The sequence below is a fragment of the Somniosus microcephalus genome, chromosome 18 (assembly GCF_052327205.1).
Source record: "Somniosus microcephalus isolate GS21.2 chromosome 18, FLI_Smic_1.0, whole genome shotgun sequence".
In the NCBI taxonomy this organism is placed as follows: Eukaryota; Metazoa; Chordata; class Chondrichthyes; order Squaliformes; family Somniosidae; genus Somniosus; species Somniosus microcephalus.
Window position 1 is genome coordinate 43,109,880 of NC_141004.1, and position 12,015 is coordinate 43,121,894.

At 44.2% G+C, this 12,015-nt stretch overlaps 1 protein-coding gene across 1 annotated transcript in view; it reads left to right on the plus strand.

Moving 5' to 3' along the window:
- LOC147105243 (metabotropic glutamate receptor 4-like) overlaps positions 1–12,015 on the plus strand; it is a 1,649,895-nt gene that overhangs the window by 915,572 nt on the left and 722,308 nt on the right. The window contains exon 6 of the mRNA XM_086011400.1: positions 8,992–9,192. Within this exon, the coding sequence (XP_085867526.1) occupies positions 8,992–9,192 (201 nt within the window). The remainder of the gene's footprint in view (positions 1–8,991; positions 9,193–12,015) is intronic.

The following is a 12,015-nucleotide window of genomic DNA, read 5'->3' on the forward strand; positions in this document are numbered from 1 at the left end:
ATTGCGTGGCGGGGGGTTAATGGACATCGCGTGGCGGGGTTAATGAGACATCGCGTGGCGGGGGTTAATGGGACATCGCGTGGCGGGGTTAATGGGACATCGCGTGGGGGAAGTTGGACATTGTGGGGGGGTTGGGCGGAGTCGAATATCTGATGGGGTAATGGGACATCGCGTGGGGGGAAGTTGGACATCGGGGGGGACGGCCGGTCGCGGGGTTCTCATCGTGGGGTGTTTAATAGGTAAGTTCCTGCTCCTCCTGGCCCACAAACTGTGTAGTAAAGGCACTTACCTCAAAAATCCGGCCCTTCTCACCTCTTTTCATCTGCCGGGATTCCCATTGCCGAGCAACCCCGGCCTGCAGGTGTCAAAATTAAAACTTGAGTTAAAATAGAGGCACGCAGTCTCCTTTAAAGATTATAGTGACCGACCCACCTCCTGAGAGCCGATTGGTCGCCCGCCCCCCCTCCGCCTCTGTTAAGTCGGTTGTGGGCGGGTTGGGGTCGGGTTTCCTGTTTAATTATTTTTAAGCCTGCACCTGCCTTCTCCCCCACCTGCTCTGTTGGGGGGGTTTAAAATGACACCTATTATCTATGTTTACACATGAAAGAAAACACTTGGACATGGTCTTGGAGGTTGGTGGTACCTGTGGAATTAGCAGAAACTACAGGGAAATAGCGTGACTGGTTTTAGCTATTTACATAATTTCTCTGGGATTTCCATCAGTTTTATGCAGTTACAATGGAGAACCAGTGAAAGCCCTATAATAATTTAGGGCCCATATGTATGGCGTACATATATACACAGACACACGCACACACATATATATATTTAGTTGCAACAAATCTGTTTTATTCCTTATCTAAAACACCCTTGGCAGAACTTTCCAAGGTCCTGGGCCACTACTGGTGCCTTTCACGCAGCAGGTGGATTAACAGAAAACCGTGTGTGCATTGTTCACAATCTCCTGTCCTTTAATATCAGTGGATGGGAAATTATGGGCAGAGCACCCACAATATTTCAGTAAGCCACCCTGCAGTGGCAATGGTCCACGCCTAACTTTTATAATGGGCTTGATTTCAATGGGGTGAGATTGATGCATGGGGAGCTCAACGCAGCTGGCACACACGGAACTCATGAAGGAAGGAGGCCCATCCAATCTTAACTGCAGGGCCTCATTTACAATTTTTCAAATCTGAGGCAGGAGCCGGACATCACTGGGAACCCAAGGCACCAGCATAAGCAAGTTTCTGAAGGGGTGGGGGCCACTCATACACGTATGCCGCTGTGGGGAGGGAGAGGGAAGGTGAGGACCAGGGAACCCCAGAGATTCCTTCTAGAGCCGGGAGATGAACTCTTCCTGACCTCCAAGAACAGTCCCAGACAGCAAAAAAGTAAAATGTACATTAACCTCTTTTGGCCACTCTAGCATCCCACCAAGTTCCTCAGGTGGCCTTGCCACCAGGCAGGCCTCCCACTGAGTTGCAGTTAAAAATTTTGACAATGCTCATATCGTCATTGAGCTTTAACTTTTACATTTGAATTAGGCTCCTCGCCTGCCTGCAGTGGGAGCCTCGGCCGACTTGAAAGTTGGCAATGATGAAATGGCTCCAGGCAGGAATGGGTGGATAAGGCGACTTGGCCAATTTTAACCCCTCCTGTAATGATCAGTAACATGTCATTCTAGAATGGTACACTAGGTGGAGCTGTATGTTTAGTAAGGGGCTACCCACAAGGCAGTAGTCAAGATGGATGCCTGTACACTAGTCCACATGGCTGAATAAATGACTAGCTCAAGCTAGCTGTTCATAATGAAAACGTCTATTTATTTATGAACATAACATGGTACCAGGATTGGTAATATCTGCTGAATATTGTGAAACATGACATGGAGAATTTGAAGCCACCGGAGGGTTTGAAACTCACGGGGAATGTCAACTGCAATTGGCGGACTTTTAAGCAACAATTCAAACTCTACATTGCAGTCATCGGGTTCGGTACGAAGCCAGACGCAAGGAAAATAGCATTACTGCTCAAGGTTGCAGGCCCGCAGGCGATAGAGGTATTTAATACGTTTGTATTTGATCAAGAGGGGGACAGAGAAAAAATGGACGATGTGCTAAAGAAGTTTGATACACATTGTTCTCCCAAAAAGAACGAGACCTATGAGAGGTACGTGTTCCGTTCACAGACACAGCAGCAAAATGAGACTTTTGATAGCTTTGTGACCGATCTGAAACTGAAAGCACAGACATGTAATTTCTCTGAACTGAAATCATCCATGATTCGTGACCAGATTGTGTTTGGTATTCATGATAAAGAGGTCAGGGAACGTTTGTTGAGAGAAACCGAACTAACATTGGAGGATGCTGTGAAAATATGCCATGCCAGTGAGCTAGCTCAGAAGCACGCGAAGACTTTCAGTGAAATTAATAATAATGCGACTATAGTGAATGACTGTGCTGCTGTCGGTGCTGTGTCCTACAAGGGGAAGAAACATGGGCAGAACAGAAATGCAAAGCAATCGGAGGATGGAATTTTTAATTGTAAACGCTGTGGTTACCAGCACCAGTCAAGACAATGCCCAGCGTTTGGGAAAATGCGCACAAAATGTAATGGAAAGAATCACTTTGCCAAACAATGCTTTTCAAAAGTAAAAACAAAGCAAGGGCAACAAGTCAATGTGATTGAGGACACTGATTTAAGTGAGACATTTTTTGTAGGAATGGTGTCATGTGACAATATCGAAAAGGATACAGAAAATGTGCAGCCCTCAGGAATGGACAATGCTGAACATAAAGTTAATGCAGTAAAAGAGGACAAATGGATGATGCCACTGCAGGTAAATGGAGCATTAGTTACATTGAAACTAGACACTGGGGCAAAAGCAAACTTAATCAGTATGAGTGACATTAAAAATATGAAAGAAAAGCCCAAAATACAGAAAAAGTCAGTACTACTGAAGAACTATAATGGACAGAAAATAGATAGCTTAGGTGTATGCAGACTTAAAGTGACAGTCAAAGACAAAGTGCATCCTCTCATGGCTGAAGGACTTGATTCACTACTAGGTGACAAAGCTTGTGAGGACTTAGAACTGGTCAAGAGAGTCTACCGTATAAACTGTGCCATAAGCAGACCAGATGACTCAGTGGATTCTGTAGTGAGTAATTTCCAGGATGTGTTCAAAGGACTTGGAGTTCTACCATTCACTTACAAGATCCAGCTAAAGGAGGATGCTCAGCCAGTGGTACATGCTCCACGGAGAGTTCCAGCACCCCTGCGTGACCGGCTCAAGAAAGAACTGGACTGAATGACCACACTAGGAGTCATCAGGAAAGTCAAAGAGCCAACAGACTGGGTTAGCTCCATGGTATGTGTAAAGAAAAAGAACAATGATCTAAGAGTATGCATGGATCCAAAGGACTTAAATGCAAACATAAAACATGAACACTACCAGATTTCCAAGCGAGAGGAAATCACCAGTGAAATGTCAGGTGCCAGATACTTCACAAAGCTCAATGCCTCACAAGGATTTTGGCAACTAAAACTGAATGAAGAGAGCACCAAATACTGTACCTTCAACACACCATTTGGCAGGTATTGTTTCCTCAGAATGCCTTTCGGGATAATATCTGCATCTGAAATCTTTCATAGAGCGATGGAATACATAATTGAAGGTCTGGAAGGAGTTCGGGTCTATGTTGATGACATCATCATCTGGGGCTCCACACTGAAAGAACACAATGAGAGACTGACTAAAGTGCTACAGAGCATACGCCGGAATGGACTGAAGCTCAACAAAGCTAAGTGTCAGTTTGGCATCCAGGAAGTCACTTTCCTAGGAGATAATCTATCTGGTAAAGGAATAGAGCCAGATATGGAAAAAGTAAACGCCATACTCAAAATGCCCCGACCCACTGACAAAAAAGGAGTGCTACGCATCATGGGGATGATAAACTTAATTGGAAAGTTCATTCCTAACTTGTCAGCCAAGACAGCCTGTCTGCGAGACCTGCTACATAAAACAAATGAGTTCGCATGGACAGAAAGACATGAACAAGAGTGGATGAAACTCAAAACAGTGCTGACAACCACATCTGTACTCACCTTCTTTGACCCAACAAAGACAATCAAAGTGTCAACGGATGCATCAAAAGATGGCCTATGCGCGGTCTTGCTACAAGCAGAGGGTGAAGAATGGAAGCCTGTTGCCTATGCCTCCAGGTCTATGACTGACTTTGAATGTCGATACGCCCAGATTGAAAAGGAATGTCTAGGCTTGGTAGTTGGACTAGAAAAGTTCCATGGCTACATATATGGACTTTCCACCTTCATAGTTGAGACAGACCACTGCCCACTGGTTACCATCATAAAAAAAATCTGAATGAGATGTCTCCAAGGATTCAACGGCTCATGATGAAGCTGCAAAGATATGACTTTGCACTGATCTACACACCAGGCAAACACAAAGTGTTAGCAGATGCACTATCCCGAGCACCCACAATGAGTCATGTGAGCTCCACTGAAGAAGATGTGGATGTTCATGTGAGTATTGTCACTGCTGCGCTGCCCGTGTCAGATACAAAATCAAAGCAAATAGCAGAAGAAACAGTAAAAGATACAGGGGGAGAAATTTGGTTGTTAGCTCCACTGATTAACGCCTAAAGAGGCCGAGAAGTGGGGCGCTAGCCAATTTCCGGGTGGGTGCAAGGCGCTTAGCGCCTCGCCCCATATTGAGCATGCATTTAGCGCCGGCGCCCGCTCATGGGCACAGGCTGATTATGACGTCACTTGAGTGTGCAACGCCTTTTCGGCGCCCCGGACCGGAAATTCAGTGGCGCCCCCCTCCGTAGTGCCTGGTGCTAATAGTGACAGCTTACCTGGACCTTACCAACTCACTCTCGGGCTGGAGGAGCATTATTTAAAGGGGACTGGTGTGGTTTAAAAGCGGCAGCCATTTTTGGAGCACAACTTCCTCGGGAGCTACAACGAGTTGCTGAGCTGCACACTGAGAGCCATTTGACCACTGAGCCAGCGCAGGCAGACGATCTTCAGCCTTCTGACCATCACCTTGCTGTTGGTGAGCCTTGACAACGGGGAACCTTCCTGTGGGCACTTATTATGGGGGCTGTATTGGAGGGGAACGTCCTGCTGCTGAATCATCTGGAAAGGGCACTGAGACGCTGGGAGAGGGGGGCAGGCATGGCCAGATGGAGGAGGGCCAACAGACGTCGCCACAGCAGACCTTACGCTTGCAGGGTTTTCCGACAGCAGTTTTCCTACATGAACATGCCGGAGGAGCAGTGTGTCAGAAGGCTGCGATTTAGAAAGGAGGTGGTGACTGAGCTGTGCCAGCTACTTCAGCCAGTTCTGCAGCCTCAGATAAGGTGCAGGACATCTCTGTCGGTGGCTGAGAAGATGCCTGCTGGCCTGAACTTCTACGCGAGCGGCTCTTCTCAGGCTGCGCGTCAGAGGCTGATCAGAAGTAGCTTCTAGGCCCCTCTCACGGAATGCTTGCTGCCATTCCAAGAACAGGAATGGAACCGGTCTGATACCCCCAAGCCTGTGAAGGGCAAGATGCATGTAAATAGAAGGCATGGCCATTGTAAATGAAGAAAGTGTTTCATTACACAAAATGTGGTTCCTTCAAACATGAGAAAGCTATGGCAACAGAAAGCAAAACTAATACACTGACACATAACTGCTTCTCACACCCGGGAGACTGTCCAAAACATAAATCACATTCCGACCATCTTCCTTGGCCTTGATTCCACTGCGCCAACCAAAGCATCCAATGCCCCATCAGTGAGGCGTTCCGCCCTCTGCCTCACCCTTTCCATGTCTTGCTAGGCTGGTGCGCCACAGGTAGGCTCCCACCGCTTTGAAGGCCTACAAGGCAGTGAGTGTGTCTGGTGATGCCAATTGACCTGCCCCTTTAAGAGCTGGCCGGCGCCACTGTGTCTCAGGGAAAGTGATTATTGACAGCACCCTCGCTGCGCCCCACCACCGTGAAATTGGGTTGCGCCGCCAGGTTAGCGCCTTAAGAGTAGCGTGCAGCGCCTGATTTAGCGCCGCAATCACCTTTAGGGGCGCTGCAACCCAATATCGCGCTAGGTGGCGCTAAACTGCGCCTGGTGCTAAACTTTGCGCATCGCCAGGACTAGCGCCCCAAACGCGGCTATACCGAATTTCTAGGCCACAGTGTTACAAACAGTAATAGAGAACATTCATCATGGTTGGCCAAAAGGTTCCTGTCCAAAGCACTTTCACATCAGGTCAGAGTTGAGTGTCGCAAGTGGACTATTACTAAAACAGAACAGAATAGTCATTCCACAGGCTCTACGTCGAGACATGCTCAAAAGGATTCATGAGGGACACCTCGGAATTGAAAAATGCAAAAGGAGAGCAAGAGACACTGTTTATTGGCCTGGCATAAATAAGGACATTGAGAACATGATAGGCATATGTGAGACATGTCAGAAACACCAAAACAAACAAGCAAAGGAACCAATGATAGTAGCTGACTTACCAACAGCACCATGGCAAAAGTTTGGTATGGACCTTTTTCATTTGAATGGTAAAGACTATCTAATAGTGATTGACTACTATTCTAACTATCCTGAGATGGCGCTGCTCTCAAGCACATCAGCAAGCAGTGTCATAATGCATGTGAAATCCATCTTCGCCAGACATGGAATTCCCAGGATTGCCGTTAGCGACAATGGTCCGTGCTTCAACTGTAAGGAGTGGCAACAGTTTGCAGCACATTATGACTTTCAACACATCACATCCAGTCCTCTGTATGCTCAGTCGAATGGTAAGGCAGAGAAAGGTGTTCAAGTTCTCAAACAGCTACTGAAGAAAGCAACAGAAAGCAAGTCTGATCCTTATCTCGCCCTGCTGAGCTACCGAGCCTCCCCTTTAGACTCTGGTTCTTCACCTGCTGAGCTCCTAATGGGTCGCAAGTTGCGCACCATGCTGCCCTGCTGTGCAAAAGAAAAGCAGAGTAAGGAACTGAGACAGAGACTTCAACTGTTAAAGCTGAAACAGAAATCACACTATGACAAGTCATCCAAAACTCTGAAACCATTGACAAGGGATGATGTTGTCAGGATTGAGGATCCAGATGCATGGAACAGGAAAGCTACAGTTCTTGAGGAAGTAGGACCAAGGTCATACACTGTTAGAACTGAGGAAGGACGGATTCTCAGGAGGAACCGCCGTTCCCTCCTGAAAACACAAGAAACTATCCAAGAGCAAATCGATGACAATGCCGCAACTGAATCTTGTCACTCACCACCAGAACAATCTAACACAAACACACATACAGGCTCTCATGAAAACACATCAGACTTACCTGTGCTGAGAAGATCCACACGTGAAGTAAAAAAGCCTGATAGACTTAATCTTTGAATACAAAGAAAACTATAATAAAAGAATGAAAAGCTTAGAGTTCATAAAGTAAAGCTTTGAAAATGTGTTGACTGTTGTGAAGATGTTTATGTCATTATGATTGATTGATATTGATTGATATTGATTTTGTTTAACCTCTAAGGAAGGGGGATGTAATGATCAGTAACATGTCATTCTAGAATGGTACACTAGGTGGAGCTGTATGTTTAGTAAGGGGCTACCCACAAGGCAGTAGTCAAGATGGATGCCTGTACACTAGTCCACATGGCTGAATAAATGACTAGCTCAAGCTAGCTGTTCATAATGAAAATGTCTATTTATTTATTTATGAACATAACACCTCCCACACGCTGTTCCCACCTGCGGGGGTTTTAAATTGATCCTAATAAGTTTTGAATATTCCCACTCACCAATTTCAGCACAACAGGCCTGAATTTGCGGTCGGAGGCTTCCCGCGGGGAAATGCCTCCGATCCGGAAATAAAATCTACACCTACCTGATTCCTCGGGATCCGCGGAGACTCACGCTCCTGGACCTCTACGCGTAGGCCTGCATACAGGCCCAAGTATCCCAGGGGCGCAGGCAGTTCACAAGCGCCCCATGGATCATGTGGGCCAGCCCATCCAATAAAAGAAGGGAATCCCCATTCATGCTCATGGGGATTCTGTTATGTACGGAAACCCCATAAGCATAAATGGGGATCACATAAAAAACACATTTACATATACCAAATAAAATTTTAAAAATTACATATTTAAAATTAATTAAAATACCATTTAATTAAACATTTAAAACAAAAATTTAATTTAATAAAAAAGGTAAACATTTTAAAGGGGCTAAAAATAACAAACTTATTTAACAGGTGTGTTAATATTTAAATAATTTAAAAATATCTATTTTTATGTTCATTTAAACTCTTACGCTGGTAAAAGTATGCCTGCTTTTACCAGACTTAAGAATTTCACAGGCATTCGCTGGGCAGTCCAACTCTCCGCCCGCGAATGCCCTTTTCCCAGCGATGGCTACGATCTGTCAAGAATTGACAGATCGCAAGTTCAGGGTTTTTGCGTAGGTCCCGCATACACACCTGTAGGCCCCAGAAAATACGGACCATTATTCTACTTGCTCCATACACAAATCTTCATTTTTGAAACAAAGGGATTAAACTTAACAAACTATTTCCAAAAATAAATTCTGCTCCTTTATACTACTGCATATATTATAAATCAAGGTATTAAAAAAAATAGAGGAGCTTAAAATAAGCTGAGGAGAGATATAAGTTTAATTAAGATGGTACAACTTTCTTGACTCAGTTGCTGTGTTCCAATAAATTATGTTGAAGAATTTTAATGTACTTAGTTTTAAATCACCATTTTCTCCCTTTACAATAAGAAAATGTAATGGACTTACAATTTGCACATGAACATCTCTCGATGAATTGAAACAGAGTCCTTTTACCTCCTTCCTCCCCCCAAAGTCTTGATAATTAATTATTGTTTTTTGCATTAATATTGGAGTGGTTTTTAAGGGTTAAGCATCAACGTTTCAAATTAATTTTTTGTGGTTCTTTTTTTCTAGGCCAGGAGCGAATTGGGCGGAATAATTCTTATGAGCAAGAAGGGAAAGTACTGTTTGTTATTGACGCAGTTTATGCCATGGCACATGCTCTGCACAACATGCACCACGACCTCTGCCGAGGATATATCGGACTCTGTTCCAAAATGAATCCTTTAGATGGCAGGATCCTCCTTGAATATATCCGAAAAGTCAACTTCACTGGTAAGTGTACAGAAGCATTTACCTACTGGATGTTCTTGTTGGAGGGAGGGTCCAAAGTTAATCGTTGCACCAGGCCCTGAAAGCCTGGAGCTGGTATGGATATTTGCTACCAACTTGTGCCGTTTTTGTGTGCTTGCAGAATGATGTGAAAATGTCATTTTCCGCATTGCATAGTTTTCAAATTATGAGCTTAGGTTAAGTATTGGGATATTGGGTTTAGCTATTGATATTCAGTTGTTGCTGTTACTTATACATAGTGTGAGTGGTTTAATGGAACATTATCCAAATGCAAGCAGTGAATAAATGGTCTGGCAGAAATAATATGTGACAGGCTAAATTCAACTCAATGGGATGTTCCCAATTGTATTGCCAGAGTGTAATGGAAATCATTTGTATTTACTGATCAAGATTACTTTGTTACAAAGGAATTTGGTATGCTAACACCTTCAGAATTGTAAGTTATCTGTTGTAGCTTGCTGTGATTTGTTCACTGGTATCACTCCACTGATGAATATGTCCATTGTATTTTCTTATTACATGTGTCAACATAAGAAAAAAAATGAAAAGCCTATAGCCTAGAAATGATTGCTTGTGATAGTAGAACGCAAACACTTAACATAAATTGTGTGATATTCCCTTGTTCCCAATTGAAATGAATAAGATAACACCTCTGTTAAAATAGTGGACAAAAGAATGCCATGCAAACAAGTTAAGCATCCATATGTTAAATGCTGCCACAGTCATTTCTGGGAACACACTTTTATCTTGTTAATGCATTGAGGATGGGAATACAGTCAAATCAATATGTCAATCTGATATATCCGGTGTTCCACTATTATCACGAGCAGACTGAACTACATGTAAAGTACAAGGTCGACTAAATTAGAACCAGGCAAAAGGGAGAACTGAATCACCATTTTATGGGTAAAAGCAATCTGTTCCACGAGACAGCTGAAGATTTGAAAAATAATTATGTGCTGCACAGTCAAGTAAGTCAAGAAATGTGATCTACTGACAAAGGAAAAGATACAAGAAGAACTGATGAGAAAAAATTACATGACAGATAACTGCACTAAGAGACAATGACCAAAGTGGTTCTAAGCAAAAATGCTAATTCTGACGCTAACTAGAGACAGCGAACTAGATTTCCATAAATGTGAAGAGACCCTTCCTAAGACAAAAGCAAAATACTGCGGATGCTAGAAATCTGAAATAAAAACAAAAAATGCTGATAATACTCAGCAGGTCAGGCAGCATCTGTGGAGAGAGAAGCAGAGTTAATGGCCCAGAACTTGGTGTCGGGGGCTTGCCGCGCGTGCAAGCCCCCGATGTGCGCTCACCCTGCGCGCCGACATCTGAAACCTGGCCCGCAGTGGATTTCCTTTCAGTGGCCAGGTTCTGATGTCGGCGCGCTGTGCTAACCTGATCCAGCGGCGTAGTTAGTGCGATGTGCCGGCTGGGATCAGGTGAGCACTGTTCAGCCAATCAGGGGAGGGGAAACTTCATTCATAAGTTTGAGAGTAAGAACCGTCAAACTCATGAGAAGTACTGCACCCCAAAACACTACTTAAACTTTAAATAACATTTAAATTAAGTATAAATAAGTTAAAAAAAATAATTTAAACAATTTTTTTTGTTGAAAAAAATAAATTTTTAATAAAAAGGGTCTAAAACTAAACTTACCTTATTGTAGATTCTTTAAAATAATAAACCTGTGGGGAAAAAAATTCTAAATTGCATTAAAACACCACTTACCTGTAAAAATAAATACTTACGTGTGCTTTTTACAAGCGTAAAGACCGGAGGCCTTTACACATGCGCAAATCCCCCAAAACAGAGGAAATCCAAGACGCACGCGCTGCCCCCTACAGCGCACGCGCTAGCCTCTTCAACTCTTGGGTGAGAGGAGAGGAAATGCCGGTTTTCAGCGTATGCGCTGTGCATGCTGAAAACCGGCATTTCCTCCGGCCAGACGCATGAGTACCCCTTCCGTACTCACGCGTTTGGGGAGGAATTTCTGCCCCATCGTTTTAGGTTGATGACATTTTGTCAGAACTGGGAAAAGTTAAAGATGTAACAGGTTTTAAGCAAGTACAGAGGCAGGGAAAGGGGGATGGGAGGAATGAACAAAAAGGAAGGTCGGTGATAGGGTGGAAGGCAGGAGAGTTTAAATGAAAAAGGGATGATGGTGCAAGGCGAAAGGAGATGGTAATGGGACAAGTAAAGAAACAAAAGATAGGTCTAGAGGAGGAGTAAATGGGAATATCAGAATCATCTGCAACAGCTGCCATCTGCAAAAATGGAGGTAGAGGTTATGATCTGAAATTGTTCAACTCAATGTTGAGTCCGGAAGGCTGTAAAGTGCCTAATAGAAAGATGAGGTGCTGTTCCTCGAGCTTAATTTGAGCTTCATTGGAACAGTGTAGGAGGCCGAGGCCGGAGTGGGGCGGAGAATTAAAATGACAGGCAACCGGAAGCTTGGGGTCATGCTTGCGGAGCGAACTGAGGTGTTGTGCAAAGCGATCACCTAATCTGCATTTGGTCTCCCAATGTAGAGGAGACTGCATCGCGAGCAGTGTATACAGTATACTAAATTAAAAGTACAAGTAAATCGCAATTTCACCTGGAAGGAGCGTTTGGGGCCCAGGAAGGCGGGACCCTTCCTAAGATGTGCTTCATTTTCAGTACAGGGGAACTTTCATTTTGCATGCTCCAATTATTTGCTTTCCTGATTATCTGCCAGGGTTTTCATGGGACAGAGACTTGCCCAACGTGTTGCGTCATTTCAAAGGCCACCATCACCAATCTCCCCTTGTTTGACAT